Below are 20287 nucleotides of genomic sequence, written 5' to 3'. Positions count from 1 at the left end.
CCAACTGGATTGTATCAGACAATTCAGGGTGTTGTTAAGTTTTATGTAAAATAAACATCTAAATTCCTTCTGAATTTGAATAAATCTTTAGGGTCAATTTTGATCATAGGGATTTATTTCCTAGAAAATCATAGAGTCACTTGCCAGCTAATGTTGTATCATTACACTAGGGAAAAAAACCAGATTATGTTATATTACCACACTGACACATATTCAAGGAATCAGATTATCAACGAAGATCATATTACCAAAGCCAAATTTGGGGCAAGATACCTTTTTGGTACTTCATCACAGATTGATCAACATGGTGGAATACGCTAAATAGATTATGTGGGAAGCATTAATGTCTATAAAGTAGGGTGGAGGTGGTGCTGTCAGCTTGGCAACAATGTCTTCCTGCTTCTTTCTCAGAAGTCGTGAATTGTAACGCCTCGTCTCGGAAGTACTCCTATACCACTTTGGTTCACACTAAACTGCACATTTGGGAATGACAACAAGCTAACAACTGATTAAGTGTTTCATGTTGATGTTTGTAGACCTAAAGGCAAAGACAATATAAGAGATTACATGACAGATTTAAATGGTGTGGGCCTTGTTAGTAATGTTCTTCATAATTCCTAGAATGCTTCTGCGAGATTGAAGATGAAATGATGGTTGCTAAAAAGTGGCAAAGCTTCTCAAAATGTAAAATCAAGGGGGATAAAAAAGACAAAGCTTCATTGATTTGGAATAATGATTGATATACACATGATTTGAGTAGCGCAGTTCATTTGCACTTTAATTAGTAGTCGCTTGATCAATTCAGATCCCACTGTATTATGCAAATTGATCCTCATAAACAACTTCTAAATCACTTCATTTTGAATAATTGAGACTGAAGTTTTAAAAGATCATGCACTTTCATTGACAAGACCTGTAATTTTATAAATACATAAAGCGATAAAATCTTAAATGGGAGATAACTCTATACTTCTCCTAATACATTTAAAATTGTAGAATTGTGACAGTGAGTGTGTTACAACTTTGCCATTGGCCACAATAGAGCACTTTAACTATCTCACCCCTAAAATTCTATAATGAACTGTTCTGGCTTTAATTAAAAAAGAGTTCAAATGTTTCTTCAGGGGTGAATGTGTTAAAAAGATCTTATACCTTGATTTTGTTCTTTATTTAAAACACTTCAGAGATGGGTTAAGGTATCGTGTCATTGAAGCAATAATCTTCCATCTCTGGTGGGTGATTTCCAGGTACTTTGATTCATCACCATATAGTTCTGTGGCTTTTCTCCCAAACAAAACTGCAGAATCGGATTCACAAATCGACCTGTTCATTATACTTTGAACCAAGTTATTTTCCTCTGCGATTTAATTTTGCGTATTATGTAAGCGATCGTTATTCGTGAAAATGTTTAGCTCTAACACTTTTGAACTGTTACTGGGAAATCACAAAATAGAAATCGCTGTACAAATGTTTCAACTGCAAGTATATTAGTACTTTTAAACTGCTTTGCAGCATATTTATTGTTTAAAAATAAATACCATTTGATTTATTGCAAGTAATTTTAAATTTTTATAGAGTATTTTAATTTCCACAAGAAAATTGCAATCTAGGCCAATGGGGATAAAAGTTATTCCATGGTGTTGGTTGTAAACTATTCAAACCACCTCTTCCTCTGTAAATGTTAAATTTTTCTGATGATTATAGTAAGAGACTATAATATCCATGTGTCAGATAATTTCCTGCTGAAGAATACGTGAGGAAGTCGTCTAATTAATTGATAAATGGTTATAATGTACCAGTGGCTGGAGTGATGTGATCGATGGCAATCACCAACATTCACAGACAGGAATCGTACATGACAAGTTAACGAAATACAGGCATGCCAGATTTAATAAGTTACCGCGTTTGTCCGCTGGTTAATCAATAGCAGTGTTTCTAATGTTGTGAACATTTGTCTCTAGTTGCCAATTTCAGAGATTACACAAGAAATATCGAGCTAATTATTTACACCGTCGACAGACACCAGAGGAACGATGATAATTACATCAGTCCTATAAACTAAGATGGTTAACACCTCGATTTCATGGTGGTTTACACGCTATTATAAAAATTATTCCTCCTAAAAACAAACGGTATCATGGCAACCTTCTTGTTTTACCTACCTGTGGATGATAAATAATCATAATGCTATAATGTTCTATTAATAACATTAATTTAAAAATGCTTTCCTTGCATACCATGAACTGTGGCATTTCCTGTATACTATGAAATGCGTTTGTGGAGATCTTACATGTGTGTGGCAAGGCCTGTTAGTTGGGGTGTGGTATTCGGTATCTTGAATGGCAGCTATAGCAGGCTTCAGTGAGAAAACTATCTGAAATGGGCAAAAAATTCTACTATTACAACGAGACACAACACTCATTCCACAACCTATCTCTGACATTCTCTGTAACTAATAGCCAATAGGATTTTCTGTTGGTTTTTATTTGCATCTAATTCATGTAGAATCTTTACTAAAAGTGTTCAAACATAAAATAAATTCTGATCAGTTTAAAGTATTTAAAAGTGAATTGATTTTGTTAATGGATCCTAAATAAACTTCCTACATTAATTTTGATATATGTGTTAATTCATAACATTGTTCAGTTAACCATACATTGCTGCAATATTTTCACGTGTAAAATAGATTCCTTTATTTATAAGTAAAAACTATAATAAAAAGAACATGGGATAATTTCCTATAGTTGATTGAACTGCAGTAATAAAAATTGATGACTATGGGCTTTCTTGACCAGTAGTCCACAATATTCCCCACAATAATGGAACTCTTCTTTTATGGAGATACAATAAAGCAGTGTGTGCCTTTCTACCTTTACGAACACTGGCGATATAGATCTTTCTATTGCTTCAGCTATAGGCATTACAGCAATACTCACGGGAGCCTAAGAGAAAATTAGAAATGGGAACCGCTATGTTCTTAACAATTTGTGTTTTGGATTGGTCACATACTGGTGTGATAACAAGATGGATTGTTCCTGGTATATATAGTGTGACCTGATAGCAGATGGGGGAAATCAGAATAGCCAACTTTATTATCAAGTAATGAGATTAACATATACAGCACAGCTTTTTATCCTTGATGTATTGGCACATATTTTACTATGGATTTTCTAGGTTACTCTGATGGATGGTAGACTTACTGTGGTGACGTCCAACCATGGTTCCAAGTATCCATGTGTACTGGTATCCATATCGAAAGCTGGCCTGGAATTGTCATCCATCATTTAAGATGGAGCATGACAGGAGCTGTCGTGACGTTTTCAATCTTTGTTACCTTTATTGGAGTAATCTGTAATGTCTTATCAGGACAGATTTCAGTCAACCGAACAACATGGCTTGTTCTCAAAGACTTTAAATTATAAGAGTACTATTTCCCTTGATTGGTAATGCCATGTTCAGTCATTTGTAAATCCATCAAGTACACATTCTGGTTTTGTTTATACTGCTTTATTGATGTTTGTTGACCCCACATTTTAGTTAGGTGTACCACTACATTTTTTGACTCGGGTGTTGAGGCAGCCTTACTTCTTTCTAGACTCATTGTTTTACAACAATGTTCGTCTTGAACTATTCACTCTGCTTTAAAGTTAAGTTTACACATTCGTTCCTGTAAGTTCCAGCCTCTCAGTCAATTATAATCCTCAGTTCAACCTGGTTTTTAGTCAAATATAAATCTTAAAGTATATACAAGCAATATTTCTTCACATGAATTTTCACTTGAATTTCAGGTTGAATTCATATGACTTTAATTCATGTGAAATTCATGTGAAGAAATATTGCCAGTGTATCATTGTTTTTACCTGCCTTTCTACCAGATGTACATCACGTTCCTAAGCTAATAGCTGTTAGAGTCAACGCTCTATTCAGTCAATCCCAAACCATCTACTTAGGTCCCTGTGTCCTAGTCTACCGAGGTCAAACTTCCCCCCCATCCTCCAAGTCCACCGAGGTCAAACTTCCCCACATCCCTAGGGGCACTGACACAATTTATCCTACCTATTTGGCTGATCTACATTAATCAATTAGCTTTGATTGAAAATAAAATGAGATGTATTGACGTTGGTTGATGGCATGGTCTGTTTTCGTACTGATTTGGCAGTGGTAGGGATTGAGTGTGACGATCTGATTGGTGTTGATTAGAAGCCATTGATTGTGAGTAACGGGTACAGGAATCTGTCATTTACAAAATCGATGTTGTTACTCCGGGAGGCGGCTCGAGATATCTCGTTATAAACGTCAACCCACCAAAGTGATGGGAAATCATGTCTCCCTATGGATGAGATCCCTCTAGTCTTTGATCATCATCAATAGCATGTTTATGGTCTTAAATACAATGTTATTTTATATGAAATGTTTGAGCCTTGGTAAGCAAAAGTTAAAAGTTTGAGATAAGTTTCATGAAATCTCATATGAAATTAACACAAATCTATGATAATTTTACCACATAGCTACAACATTTCAAAATATCTCAACATTAAAATGTATTGCAAAAATTCAACAAATGCTGCCGTTTTGTCCTATACATCCATGGTCACACCTTTGTTTACTGATCTCATGGTACATATTCAGCCGACAAAAAGTGCTTCATCTAGGTTATATTACACTAAGTGACTTATGAAAAACTATACGATGAAGGATATTACTGGATATCACAAAGGTTATGTGATTAGGTTTTATAATCAGTAATATGCACTCAATGTTATGTAAATTGACAAAAGATTAAAAACATGTTGTAAACCTGTTACTATTGTATACAAACTTTATTTTGATGTTGGTTCGTGTCTTGAACGGTTTTGTATAGAAAATCAAAATAACGCTATGTTTCGGCTTTGCATTTGTTAGTAATTCCATTCAGGATGTTCAATCAAGCTGGATAATAAAAACACAATATCTCTTCTATTTTCATTTTGAAATGTTGGTGGATTTTTGTCCACAATGTATTTCTATTCATGTCGTTTGAAATTGAAAGTAATTCAACAGATTACTTAATGCAATATATCTGTCAGCTTTTCTTATAAACATTTCACGAGAATTGTAATTGTAACCGTTCACAAGCTGGATTTCTGTATTGATTTCTAAAATTGAACATCTTTATTACAACTTAATATGGGATTGGGGTATAGTGAAGCTACATGTATATATCTCTGGGTTTCAAATGTAAAAGGAACAGCTGCATTATAACTTGTTTGATTGTTATCATATCAAAATTAAGTTAATTTTAACCTCATTTAATTGTTTTTCAAAATTAAATTAAGTTCTGCCTCTCTCGGTATGCTCCTTTACTTAAGTATTAACATGTGATTGACTGTATGATAACTGACCCCTACATGACCTCTGTAACCTTTGATTTCTTTATTCGTTATGACCTCTATCTTCGATACATACTTTACATTTTGACGATGATTGTATCCTAATGTGTTATCTGTTATATTTGTGTTTAAACTGCCACACATGATAATTAGAATGATTTTAATTAGTGACAGCTGTATTACCAAGATCCTGCTATATGATTTCTTACATAATTAATTTAGGTCGCCTCAAAATGACCTATATATTGAACTCTATGATTTGATGTGTTGCAGAATGAGGTCGCTGCTGCCCTAGCCGAGGCTGGATTCCCTATCTATGCCTGGAAGGGAGAAACAGAAGAGGACTTCTGGTGGTGTATTGATAAGTGTATCAACACTGATGGATGGCAGCCAAATATGGTAAGTATACAGGTCAAGGTCACACTGTTATTAGGTCAAGGTCACAATAATGCTGAACAAGTTTTGGTTTCTGAAATTGACACAAAAGAGTACTGAATATATCATTCCCGCAAAAATAACTAACTATATGGTATCATATATATTACAAGTACTTGTACAGTCACTTTTTCCAGTAATGAATTATCACTTTCCCAATTGAATGTAGATATATGTGCCCTTTCCCTTGTGAAAGATAGTTTTCCTTTTAGATGTAACTGAGGATAATTGCACCCAGGGTTTAACAATACTGTGATTGGTGCTGATGACTTGGCTCACCTATATCAGCACCCTTTGGTTTATTGGTTGTCTCCCAGATTTCACTGACAGCGTATTAAGTTGGGAATTCTCTCTCCACGGTCTGTTAGAGGGCTGGCTACTGTAAACACACCTTTAACTGGCTTAGCAGATCTTCACTCTAAAAGCCTGTACATCCAGTTGGGATAGAGAGGGAAACACCTCACTGTTAGATCAAAGAGTGTCCATGTTGTTTCTGTGTTAGTGGCGGGATGAACAGGATAATTGTTTTTACAGGCAATAGTTTCAAACAACCTCTATTAACCCAGGTGGAGCGTTGAGTACAGACTTGGCTGGGAGATACATGTTTTACATTTATACGAGATACCAACATCAAACATGGACTAACTTACACCGAATTAAAGTAAACATTGGTTACTCTCTGTAAATAAATTTCATTTACCATCTTTTATTGGGGTGGTTTAGCTTGACTATAGAAACGCACAAAAAGATAGCTATACTGGGGTATAAAAAGGTAGCTTAATTAACAGGCAAAAATATTATGTATAGAATATGTACCATAGTGGAAAAGTAGAAAACAATTTTACGAGAAGAGCTAAATAATTCAGTTATAGAGAATTATCCAAAGCAAAGGTTTATAGTGATGTTGTTATTTCTTTTCATGTTCAGATCAAAATTGAAAGAAAAATTGGTTTCGAAATTGTTTGTACCAGGATGCAAGTTTCAAACTGTGAAAGAATGTAGCATTGTTGCTGTGAGGATTATCAATAATTGATTGATGCAGTGTTTATCAGAGCAATGAGATAACTTCATGATCATGACAAGCATTTATAATTTTGTGTAGGGTTGAATTCTCCGCAAGGTAAATAAATCTGTTGGGTATATGAACATTAAAGAATATCATATAATATATCTTTGGTGACCATTCACCTGAACTGCCATCATTTCAATTATTAAGCTAAATTTGCCACAACTAGGTCTACTGGGGTCAAAGATTCCGATAGAGATAGTAACACATGTTTTAATGGAGATGAGCTTTCTACTATGACAAGGCATATTTACCTGCTTGATCACCTCAAATAATACCATCAAGGGACATGTCACTTTATAGCCAAACAACACTTAATGAATTTGGATGTGCAGGATCAGAGGCTGTTAATGCATAAGTCATAGGTTTAAAAATTCTGAATTGATTCGATATTGAGCAGTCTTCTTCATCTATAAAATATCCTCATTCTCATCCTGTATGTGTACGGTCCTTTTGGTTTGATGTTTGGTGTCAACATACCTTTGGCGTCCATGATAACCTGTAAAACTTGCTGCTTTCCTTGACAAAGCTAATAATGGAATTTTCCAATAACTTCCAGACATGCATGGCCTTACATTACAATAGGGGCGTAGATTAGTCGTTAATCAAGACAATCAGGGGATTAAAAGATCATGTCAATTCTTCTGCCACATGAAGGATAAAGCTTTGTCATACATTGATATGTATCAGACTCAGAATCAATGAATTTCTAGTTCAGATATAATAGCTTTCATACAGATTTTCAGCTCGGATTTAGTATTCAGTTCACTTAATGGATTGTATTTTGCATCCAGAGGGAGACACTGTATTTATCATAAACCAATTTGATTTAATTGCAAATGGACTTTGCCATCAATATGTCTCTATTATACATTGTTAAATGATGTGAAAATGAAATATGATTAATCATTCTATTATGGAAATGAGAACATACAGTCAAACTTGTCTATAAATATTACGCAAAGTATAAATGAAAAGTAATGTTTATAGCCGTATGGTCTTCATGCACAGGTCAAATTGTACAAAAAGTGGTCATTTGGTACCCTACAAGAGAGTAGTACGTTATTAAGCAGGTGGTTTTTATACAGAGGTGGTCACTAAGGCAGGTTTTAGTATATCTCCTATTTTTATTGATCACCCTATGATACACAAAGGATTGAATTGAGGAAATGACCAGCACCATGTCAACATATGAACACTCAGACCCATTTTAATTTGTAAGACTTCAGAGAATATATAATATATACCAGTATGGTGTTGGCGAGATCCTTCTACGTTATTTATTAGAAATGTCTTACTTTGATTTTGATAAGTTTGGTATCCTATGAACAGCCAGGGTTATTTAAGGGGCTGCAAAGTTTAGATGATGGAGGAAAGCCGAAGTACCAAGAGAAAAAACACTGACCAATGGTCAATACTTGGCAACTGCCCCACATGGGATTTTAAATATGTTCGAACAAGTCAGCCACTCTGCCACTGCGGCCCCTTGCATTAGCATTACTTAAATCAAGTTGTTCTGAATCTCAGTTACATGCATCTGAAATTTGTTTGAATTGACAGATTCAAATTGATTTATGCGTTATTTAAAAGGGTTTTCAGCACTTTTGAAAACCAGATAAATCATAACCTTATATACAGGATCAATATTACATTACATGTTACACCTTAACTGTGTGTGAAAGAGAAAATTGTGTTAATGTTTGAAAAATCAATTTTAATTCAGTTTTGTTATTTTGTATCCATGGTGTTACATGTTACACCTTAACTGTGTGTGAAAGAGAAAATTGTGTTAATGTTTGAAAAATCAATTTTAATTCAGTTTTGTTATTTTGTATCCATGGCAGCAACAGTTTATCATAGCAATAAAACTGTTTTATAGAAATATGCTGTTCAGTTACGATTTGTAAAAAGCACCTACAGGCCATGTGGCACTACTAGGTTGAGATACATTTCATTAAACATTTTACAAAATGTTATGAATATGCATTAAACCATTAAACAGATAACAGTTTATGTGTAGAAAAATCCAAATGAATGGATCCATTTCGTGTTTGGTGTTATTGCACTTTCAGTCTCAGCACATCTGTATGCAATTATTTTTATGACATGGTCGATTGCAATTGTCTAAGCACTTTCCCCACGCAAACAAAAGCTCATCAACTCACAGAATCGCTTACAAAAGCATTGATTGTAAATGGCTATTACAGACAAAACCTGCATTGCTTTCCAAACTATATCTAATTATTGCAGACTTTGAAAGATCAGTCTTTTTTACTTCATCATTTGTCCTCAATGCAAATTATACTTTAAAGGCAAAATCTGACCGCATTTGTTTTTTCTGCAGTATCCATACACTTATGTAAAGATGTCTTTGGAATTGTCATGTAAAGATGTCTTTGGAATTGTCATGTAAAGATGTCTTTGGAATTGTCATGTAAAGATGTCTTTGAAATTTTCATGTAAAGATGTCTTTGGAATTGTCATGTAAAGATGTCTTTGTAGTTTGGAATTGTCCAGTTGCATTTATTACACTTTAACTTCCAACCACACTTAAGTTGTTAAAAACATCTGAAAATAGGACCATCATAATTCTTTACTGATCATCCTGACCCTTTTACAGTCATCTTTATCAGACAAATGTCGTTATGATGGTTACACTGCATTTCTTGAAGATCGGGGGACACATTGTGGCTGAGTTGTTAAGATGTCCCGATATTTGGGGCTGTTGCCATGTACTGACCTCTGGTCTATGGTTTTTCTCCAACTAGGCAGGCTTTCCTCCTTTGTCTATACCTGGCACATCCTTAAATGACCCTGACTGTTAATAGAATGTTAAACTTATCAAACCAAAATACTTGACTATCATACACTTTTAATGATGGACCAAATTTCTTATTGATTGCCTTAACTACTTTCGAAATGTTCATGGTTTGACCTTTGACCTTCAGATCCTGGACGATGGTGGCGATGCGACCCACCTAATGCTGAAGCGCTACCCAGCCATGTTTAACATGATCAAAGGAATCGTGGAGGAGAGTGTGACCGGTGTCCACCGTCTCTACCAACTGTCCAAGTCCGGAAAACTCACCGTCCCTGCAATGAATGTCAACGATTCCGTTACCAAGGTCAGTCAATAATTCTGTGCCAAAATGGTAAAAATATGTTCTGCAATCTCAACTGACCGGCGTCCAGTCATGACATAAATATTGCATGACTCATGTGTTATATATAACATTTCTGTCGGATGTCACAAGCATGATCATGATGATGTCATAATCAATATGAAACATACAGTTAATATCTTGTTAGAAATAAATGTTACACTGTAAGTCAGATTGTATGTATCTTATATAGAAACAAAATTTTAAGTTTTAGAATTGTCCATTTGAAACAGTTTACTGGTAAATAGTACCTTAAACTTACAATTAATTAGACTAAAGTAACACTTATATAACCATGTATGTAGTTCTTGATCAACTGTGAGTAGGTTTATCACATTAAGACATGGGCTTATTGTGGAGTAAGTATGGTAAATGTTTCTATCACTCTCTAAAGAGACTTTGTGAGCGAGACTCTTTGTTGTAAGGGGTTATATATATACAAACAGGTCTTATTTTTGTAACAGTTATCTACAATTCTGACAATTTACAAAACAGACATTTTTGTCTACATAGCTCACTGTTAGACAGTCCTGACATACTCACTCTCCCCTCCACATAGAGAATTTTCATACCCATGTTTTTCCATTTATCTATTCCATCTGTTCCTGCTCAGGTGTAGTGACCTTTAGCGATTGTGAAAACGTTTTCTATAAAATATAAACTATTATGGTTGTAATTACGTCACCAATATTTTTTATAAAAGGATGTTGGTTATAATTTCAATTTTTTTTCCAAGACCATTCTTATTTAACATAAGATGAATAAAAGTCTTGTCATTTCTGTAGTTTTCTATAGGATCAAATTTTATTCATTCCAGACCAAGTTTGACAATCTGTACAGCTGCCGGGAGTCCATCCTTGATGCGTAAGTATTTGCTGCCGAATGTCATCTAAATAAAGATCATACTTACCTCCCCTTATTCCTGTTTCTTATCAAATTGGACATGTGTTTTCGTAGTTTATCTCTCAACTAAAGATGTAAAAACAGGGCATTTGATCTATTCTTTTGTCAAAAATAAAATCAAAAATAAAAAGGGATCCTGTTGTTCTCGGCTAGGAGAATGGTTTGACTTTGTGTTATGTACCTTGACTAGGAGAATGGTTTGACTTTGTGTTATATACCTTGACTAGGAGAATGGTTTGACTTTGTGTTATATACCTTGACTAGGAGAATGGTTTGACTTTGTGTTATATACCTTGGCTAGGAGAATGGTTTGACTTTGTGTTATATACCTTGACTAGGAGAATGGTTTGACTTTGAGTTATATACCTTGACTAGGAAAATGGTTTTGACTTTGTGTTATATACCTTGGCTAGGAGAATGGTTTTGACTTTGTGTTATATACCTTGGCTAGGAGAATGGTTTGACTTTGTGTTATATACCTTGACTAGGAAAATGGTTTGACTTTGTGTTATATACCTTGACTAGGAGAATGGTTTGACTTTGTGTTATATACCTTGACTAGGAAAATGGTTTTGACTTTGTGTTATATACCTTGACTAGGAGAATGGTTTTGACTTTGTGTTATATACCTTGGCTAGGAGAATGGTTTGACTTTGTGTTATATACCTTGGCTAGGAGAATGGTTTGACTTTGTGTTATATACCTTGACTAGGAGAATGGTTTGACTTTGTGTTATTTATCTTGACTAGGAAAATGGTTTGACTTTGTGTTATATACCTTGACTAGGAAAATGGTTTGACTTTGTGTTATATACATTGACTAGGAAAATGGTTTTGACTTTGTGTTATATACCTTGGCTAGGAGAATGGTTTTGACTTTGTGTTATATACCTTGGCTAGGAGAATGGTTTGACTTTGTGTTATATACCTTGACTAGGAAAATGGTTTGACTTTGTGTTATATACCTTGACTAGGAGAATGGTTTGACTTTGTGTTATATACCTTGACTAGGAAAATGGTTTGACTTTGTGTTATATACCTTGACTAGGAGAATGGTTTGACTTTGTGTTATATACCTTGACTAGGAGAATGGTTTGACTTTGTGTTATATACCTTGACTAGGAAAATGGTTTGACTTTGTGTTATATACCTTGACTAGGAGAATGGTTTGACTTTGTGTTATATACCTTGACTAGGAAAATGGTTTGACTTTGTGTTATATACCTTGACTAGGAGAATGGTTTTGACTTTGTGTTATATACCTTGGCTAGGAGAATGGTTTGACTTTGTGTTATATACCTTGGCTAGGAGAATGGTTTGACTTTGTGTTATATACCTTTACTAGGAGAATGGTTTGACTTTGTGTTATATACCTTGACTAGGAAAATGGTTTGACTTTGTGTTATATACCTTGACTAGGAAAATGGTTTGACTTTGTGTTATATACCTTGACTAGGAAAATGGTTTGACTTTGTGTTATATACCTTGACTAGGAGAATGGTTTGACTTTGTGTTATATACCTTGACTAGGAGAATGGTTTGACTTAGTGTTATGTACCTCGACTAGGAGAATGGTTTGACTTTGTGTTATGAACCTCGATCGACTAGGAAAATGGTTTGACTTTGTGTTATATACCTTGACTAGGAGAATGGTTTGACTTTGTGTTATATACCTTGACTAGGAGAATGGTTTGTTTGACTAAATGACTAGGAGAATGGTTATTACCTATGACTGAATGGTTTGACTTTGTGCTATGTACCTCGACTAGGAAAATGGTTTGACTTTGTGTTATATACCTTGACTAGGAAAATGGTTTGACTTTGTGTTATATACCTTGACTAGGAAAATGGTTTTGACTTTGTGTTATATCGTTTCTTGGTAACATAGACAGAAATACATAGATAGTTGTCTGCATATATACTGCAAGGTACATGTGTGTGTACGTGATGGTAGCCCGAGTGGCTAGGTGTATATATGAAGGTTACAGGAAGGATACTGCCTTAAGTTTATCTGCCTACCAGATGCTATCACTAAGCCTATGGATACACCCATGTGTCTAATGTAATCGCTCACAATAATTATCTCATTCAGTTTCCGATCTGGTTTCCTTCATTGTTTTATAACAAAAACACTGAATATAGATTATCTATTTGAACAGTGAAATATAGCATTTACAGTCATATAATCACGAATGATAGAGAGAAAAGTGGTGTTTTTCTTGTTTCTCAGAAGATCTCTAGGGTTTACTGATTAAAAATTCTTGAGAAGACACGATTTCATTACAACGCATTTCCAAACCAGATAACAGTTCTGTTTAGTCTTCAGTAGTTTGATGAGTTCAAGATGTAAAAGGCTTGTTATTTGGTAAAGAGATTTGTTTGTGTTAACAAAATTGTATTGCATCTAGTTCAGTAGTTTTAAGAGTGTGAAACTGGTTTCAGGCAAAACATGCATATCGTCTGAGAATGTAGTATGATATAATGATGATGTCATTAAGAACACAGGATCCAACTTGAGTCACAGTAGAAGAACTCTTTCTTATTCCTCAATATGTTAAATGTTTCACATTCTTATTTCTCAATATGTGAAATGTTTCACATTCTTATTCCTCAATATGTGAAATGTTTCACATTTTTAATCCTCAATATGTTAAATGTCTCACATTCTTATTTCTCAATATGTTAAATGTTTCACATTCTTATTCCTCAATATGTTAAATGTTTCACATTCTTATTCCTCAATATGTGAAATGTTTCACATTTTTAATCCTCAATATGTGAAATGTTTCACATTCTTATTCCTCAATATGTGAAATGTTTCACATTTTTAATCCTCAATATGTGAAATGTTTCACATTCTTATTCCTCTATATGTTAAATGTTTCACATTCTTATTCCTCAATATGTTAAATGTTTCACATTCTTATTCCTTCATGTCACAGTAAACTAAATCTCTCTTATTCCTTAAGCCTTGATGACTAAGGTTAATATAGTCGTCATCACCTTTTTACGACATGAATAAATTGTGTAAATATCTCGAAAAGTCGAAACCCCTGTATTGAATTTTTTTGAAATTGAAAAATTAAGGAGGGATTGCACTGACAAAGATTGCAGCAGATGCTAGGAGGAATACAATAAGAAAATTGAGTTACCTAGCTGAGCTGGTATGAAGAAGAAATTGTAGATAATGAAAATAATGATGATGAAAAAGATTTGGTTCTGTATATTTCAGACTAAAGAGGACAACAGATGTCATGTTTGGAGGCAAGCAGGTGGTTGTCTGTGGTTACGGTGAGGTGAGTTCGCAAGGTCATAAGGTCAAGGTCTATAAAAGATTTACAACTGTGATATCTTCTACTGTAAGATTTACCTCAGAGTTGCCAAGGCCTGACAACATAAATAGCACTTAATTGTGTTGCAAAGAATTTATGATTGGGTTTCATATCATATGTATAATTATACTCTCAGAGTGTAACACTATTAAGTCTTTTCAAAAGATTTATAGTTCTAGGTGAATAATTATGTAAGACTGTTGAGACATAACTGGGCTGCATATTAATGAGGAGTTTAAGCAAAAGGCATAAGTGGTGGCATATTTTACCATATTTCTGTGTGTCTCGATCTACAGGTAGGAAAAGGCTGTGCTTACAGGTAGGAAAAGGCTGTGCTTCAGCTCTGAAGGGTCTGGGATGTAGTGTGATGGTGACAGAGATTGACCCCATCTGTGCCCTACAGGCCTGGTAAGGAACCACAAGATTATTGTAATAATTACTTCACTGTGACTTAATTTAACATTTTGATACCTAAGAAGTTTTCGCATAAATATGGTATCGTAATCTAGACTCGAGGAGTTCTACTTTACATATATTTGAAACAATTTCGCGATAGTTCGTGATTTTTTATCACCATCAAAATCCCAAAATTTGATTGCGTGCGAAAATCAGTTGGTTTATAGAATTAGGCATTACATTATGAATGCATTCACCCTCAATTAGAATGTGTTAACCAGAACAAAGAATCACTCCATTGTTGTAAACCAACTTCATTTTTATGGTGGCTTCATTTTGTATTTTTATGCCAGACGACTTTTCGCGACAATTACATTCTATGATTTAAAGTTAAAACTGTACTGTAACTGTAGTCAGATTTTTTTTTGATTTTTTTTTTGCGTAAATCAATTTTTGATAATTCTGATTTCCCGCGAAATACATCAATTTAATTGCATGCGATATGGTGTGCAATACTGTCACTGCCTCCAATGACATTATAGATTCACCACCTAATACATTAACATCATTTCATACATTTTTACTGTTTTATCCTTGATTATTATTGATAATAAAACTCAAATTAAGAACAATGAAAATGAACGCTTCACAAATCATTCAAATTTATTGGGTTCCTATTATTCACTCTTGTGTGTAAATAACAAAAGACATGCCATGATATGTAAATCTGTATTTGATGACAGTATGGACGGTTTTCGTGTAGTACGATTGGAAGAGGTAGTACGACAAGTCGACATCCTCATCACATGCTCAGGTAAGATATCACTGTAGTAGACTTAACAAGGATCTAATTACACAAAGGCAAAAAAAAATAATACTCCACAGACTATAAAGCTATTGCAGTATCATTAAAATATGATGTCGTGTGACCACAAGATTGGTAGTCAAAAATGTATTTTGTTGTCAAATGGGGCTTCATGCAGGAAAAGAATTGAATATATATTTGAATAAACGATTCATAACATCACTATGATATGACTATGACTACGATACACCATACAATGTGGTGTAACATGGAGACTGGTAAAACCACGTCCACACATGTCAAGAGTCGGACCTTAAAAAAAGTGGTCTTATTGTGCAACTGGTCTCTACATAGAGGTGGTCCCTTAGGTAGGTTTTACCTGTAAATTCAAACAAATTTGATATTTTTCCATTGTGTTTGTAGGAAATAAGAATGTTGTAACGCGTAGTGCCATGGATCGTATGAAGACTGGCTGTATAGTGTGCAACATGGGTCACTCCAACACAGAAATAGATGTGGTATGTATCACATAACTATATTACACAGGCATTTAATTCATAATTCACTTGTGTAATTTTGTGGCCTTACGGGAGTGGAACATTAGTGCTACCCAAGTCCAACTTGTCCCATCCTGTCAAATCCTATCACATTCCTTCCTATCACACTGCGCTATTGTACAACATGATCTTTTGTTGTTTTTATAGTTGGTATGAAATTTTGTCTAAAATTTCTGTCGATTTTTAAAAGATAAGATTCTGAAGTTAACCATATTTCTTGATTTTTTTTACGTATATATTTATATTCCTGATGTTTTTCTATTCATGTTTCTATAAATTGTTTCAGGGGAGTTTGAGGACCCCCGATCTTACCTGGGAAAAAGTGCGATCACAGGTTGATCACATTATCTGGCCCGACGGCAAAAGAATCATCCTTCTGGCTGAGGTCAGTTTGATTATCCAATCTCCTGTATTTAGCTGATTGAAATTAAGTCAATGGGTACTTGAATATCCAAACCTCTGTGTTAAGCTGATAAAAATAAAAACCCTGTATAGCTTGATTAACATTCAAACCCTATATCAGTCAAAAATGTTAGGAGACAGTCAAATCGAACGAAGAATCAGTTATTGAATAAATGAAATTATATTTGTCTGTTGAAAGTTAAACTTTTAATCCTATCATAATTTTTAATCATCTTTATTTTATTGTGCGCCAAATGATATGCAGCATTATAAATTAGAATGAGTAAGCTTTATATCACACATATTGACCTTTGTTTTCAGGGTCGCCTGGTCAATCTCAGCTGCTCCAGTGTACCCTCATTTGTGGTGTCCATCACCGCTGGCACTCAGGTGAGCTAACGAGCATTACTCAGGTGCTAATTAAAAGATACCGTAAATGGTTACTAAGTGATGAAATAGAGCTATACTTGGAGACATTGAACTAGTTATCAGATGAGTTAACGAACCAATACACAGTTTATAATTAATTAAAACTTTGTTATCAGATGAGTGAAAGAACTAGCACAAAGTTTATAATGAATTAAAACTTAGTTATCAGATGAGTGAAAGAACCAGTATACAGTTTATAATGAATTAAAACTTAGTTATCAGATGAGTGAAAGAACCAGTATACAGTTTATAATGAATTAAAACTTAATTATCAGATGAGTTAAAGTTGTATTTCTTTTAAGTTTCACCATCACAGAACTCTCATAAAACATACAATGTGTGAATAGGGATACTTTTATATAATGGTTCAGATCCATGAAAGCACCAAAATACTGTTGACGGTAAATGTCGCATGAAACATAACATGTTTTGAAAGAGCCGCCATAGTCAACGCCATGTTTCAAATTTACGGGTAATATCGGAAAACAAATTTGCATCACATGATCGACATCAGCAATACCCGTATAGATTGGAACCTCCTGAGCCATATCACGTGGTCAATATCAGCATTACCCGTAAAGATCGGAATAGATATGACCAGTTCGGATACATCCGAGCTATTTTAAACGTGTACACGCTAAAAGTCAATATTTAATATATTTTAATTGTTTAATAACTTTGCAAATACGAACTTTACAACAACCAATAAATATCGAAAGTTTAAAACATAGAGAGGCAGATAAAAATTTATGTTGAACATTTTAAATACTTTTTCTATGCCAAAAATACAAAAAGTCACAGACCATAAAACTTTAAGGAACCAGAACACAGATCAGAAGTGTTTACCAAGGTAGCTGGCCCAAAAGTGTTTACCAAGGTAGCTGGTCCAGAAGTGTTTACCAAGGTAGCTGGTCCAGAAGTGTTTACCAAGGTAGCTGGTCCAGAAGTGTTTACCAAGGTAGCTGGTCCAGAAGTGTTTACCAAGGTAGCTGGTCCAGAAGTGTTTACCAAGGTAGTTGGTCCAGAAGTGTTTACCAAGGTAGCTGGTCCAGAAGTGTTTACCAAGGTAGCTGGTTCAGAAGTGTTTACCAAGGTAGCTGGTCCAGAAGTGTTTACCAAGGTAGCTGGTCCAGAAGTGTTTACCAAGGTAGCTGGTCCAGAAGTGTTAACCAAGGTAGCTGGTCCAGAATTGTTTACCAAGGTAGCTGGTCCAGAATTGTTTACCAAGGTAGCTGGTCCAGAAGTGTTTACCAAGGTAGCTGGTCCAGAAGTGTTTACCAAGGTAGCTGGTCCAGAAGTGTTTACCAAGGTAGCTGGTCCAGAAGTGTTAACCAAGGTAGCTGGTCCAGGTGTGAACCAAGGTAGCTGGTCCAGAAGTGTTTACCAAGGTAGCTGGTCCTGAAGTGTTTACCAAGGTAGCTGGTCCAGAAGTGTTTACCAAGGTAGCTGGTCCAGAATTGTTTACCAAGGTAGCTGGTCCAGAATTGTTTACCAAGGTAGCTGGTCCAGAAGTGTTTACCAAGGTAGCTGGTCCAGAAGTGTTTACCAAGGTAGCTGGTCCAGAAGTGTTTACCAAGGTAGCTGGTCCAGAAGTGTTTACCAAGGTAGCTGGTCCAGAAGTGTTTACCAAGGTAGCTGGTCCAGAAGTGTTTACCAAGGTAGCTGGTCCAGAAGTGTTTACCAAGGTAGCTGGTCCAGAAGTGTTTACCAAGGTAGCTGGTCCAGAATTTCTTACCAAGGTAGCTGGTCCAGAATTGTTTACCAAGGTAGCTGGTCCAGGTGTGAACCAAGGTAACTGGTCCAGATGTGTGAACCAAGCTAACTGGTCCAGAAGTGTTAATCAAGGTAGCTGGTCTAGAAGTGTTTACCAAGGTAGCTGGTCCAGAAGTGTTTACCAAGGTAGCTGGTCCAAAATCCATATATTAAATCCTACAAATACACATTTGTTTTTACATAAACTAAGACAAGTGATTATGCATTACAGGCACTAGCCCTGATAGAGCTGTACAATGCTCCTGCTGGAAGGTACAAGCAAGATGTCTACCTCCTCCCAAAGAAAATGGGTAAGTACAGAACTGCTATTGAAAATTGTTGGAAATAAAAAACAAATGAAAATAAAAAAGCAATATATCAGTCAAGTTATTTTTAGAAACATTTCATTTAACAATAGTTTGATTAAAATGGTTATGAAAAATGTTGTCAAGTATAAATTAAATACATTGATTACTCTTTTTAATACAGATACCTACTTCAATTGCTATCTAATCTAACTATGATCAATAATTACCAACTTGAAGGAGAGTCATGCTAGAGGATTGACAGAGTTATGCCCCTTAGTGACTAAAGCTCTATGTGAAGTTCAGAGACCCTTGATAACAACTTCATTTTTCTGTATCCCGGCCCCATTATATCTGCTTTTAGGACTTGTTACATTAAGTACCTTTTAAGCATTGTTATGTTTCTGTCATGAAATTAAGGAGACAAGTAGGCATGTACATTGGGTATGATTTTTTATATCCATTCTTTGATGATGTGGGTTATCTCCTCCTGTCATGTTCTGATTCCATATACAGATAAGGTCATGTATATTTAAGAAATATTTCTAGTTCTATTTTAAACTCCTTTGATTATCCCCCGCCCAACGAAGTTGGCGGGGGATATACAAATGGGTTCCGTCCGTCCGTCTGTCCGTCCGTCTGTCCGTCCGTACGAATGGTTTCCGGAGCATAACTCTAAAACCAGTAGAGATATTTCCACGAAACTTCATACACACATTGGTCTTATGGTCTAGTAGTGCCTTTTGCTATTTTTAGGTTTTCATTTTTTGCATTTTTTCCGTAACCATGGAAACATTGCTGAAAATGGCAGATTTTTGTGTAAGAATCATTTCCGGAGCACAACTCTAAAACCAGCAGAGATATTTCCATGAAACTTCATAGACACATTCTTTTTATGGTCTAGAAGTACCTTTTGCTATTTTTGGGTTTTCATTTTTTGCACTTTTTCCGTTACCATGGAAACATTGCTGAAAATATCATGGTAAATGGTAAATGTTACTTTGCAAAACTCCACCCATCTTTGTGTATATAGTCTAATATAAATGTCAAGGCTGTATACCTGATTCAACAATTGCAGCCCCGCTCTACTTGAATTATACTCCATCTTTCTTTAGCTCAACTTCGTTTTTCCTGGGTTTTTTCATACACATAAGTCTCCACAATCAAACTTACTTCAGCTTTGATATTTCCATTGGCGGGGGATCTGAATGACTATGTCCTTGTTGATTTTCTAATTATCAATTGTTTACAGACGAGTATGTGGCCAGTCTACATTTACCTACATTTGATGCTCACTTAACGGAACTCAACGACGAACAAGCCAAGTATCTGGGCCTAAATAAGACCGGACCATTCAAGCCGAACTACTACAGGTA

The 20287-nt window shown here is 35.1% G+C and overlaps 1 protein-coding gene across 8 annotated transcripts in view; it reads left to right on the top strand.

Annotated features, from left to right (window-relative positions):
* LOC138336497 (adenosylhomocysteinase-like 1) overlaps positions 1–20287 on the top strand; it is a 108695-nt gene that overhangs the window by 83689 nt on the left and 4719 nt on the right. For all 8 annotated transcript variants that reach the window (XM_069285998.1, XM_069285996.1, XM_069286002.1 and 5 more), the window contains 11 exons: positions 5643–5768; positions 9819–9995; positions 10849–10895; positions 14166–14229; positions 14585–14673; positions 15405–15475; positions 15890–15984; positions 16310–16408; positions 16747–16815; positions 18839–18917; positions 20164–20284. In XM_069285998.1, the coding sequence (XP_069142099.1) occupies positions 5643–5768; positions 9819–9995; positions 10849–10895; positions 14166–14229; positions 14585–14673; positions 15405–15475; positions 15890–15984; positions 16310–16408; positions 16747–16815; positions 18839–18917; positions 20164–20284 (1037 nt within the window). The remainder of the gene's footprint in view (positions 1–5642; positions 5769–9818; positions 9996–10848; positions 10896–14165; positions 14230–14584; positions 14674–15404; positions 15476–15889; positions 15985–16309; positions 16409–16746; positions 16816–18838; positions 18918–20163; positions 20285–20287) is intronic.

This window comes from Argopecten irradians, chromosome 12, assembly GCF_041381155.1.
Source record: "Argopecten irradians isolate NY chromosome 12, Ai_NY, whole genome shotgun sequence".
In the NCBI taxonomy this organism is placed as follows: domain Eukaryota; kingdom Metazoa; phylum Mollusca; class Bivalvia; order Pectinida; family Pectinidae; genus Argopecten; species Argopecten irradians.
The sequence above is the reverse complement of the archived record's forward strand: the minus strand, read 5'-3'. Positions and strand labels throughout refer to the sequence as shown.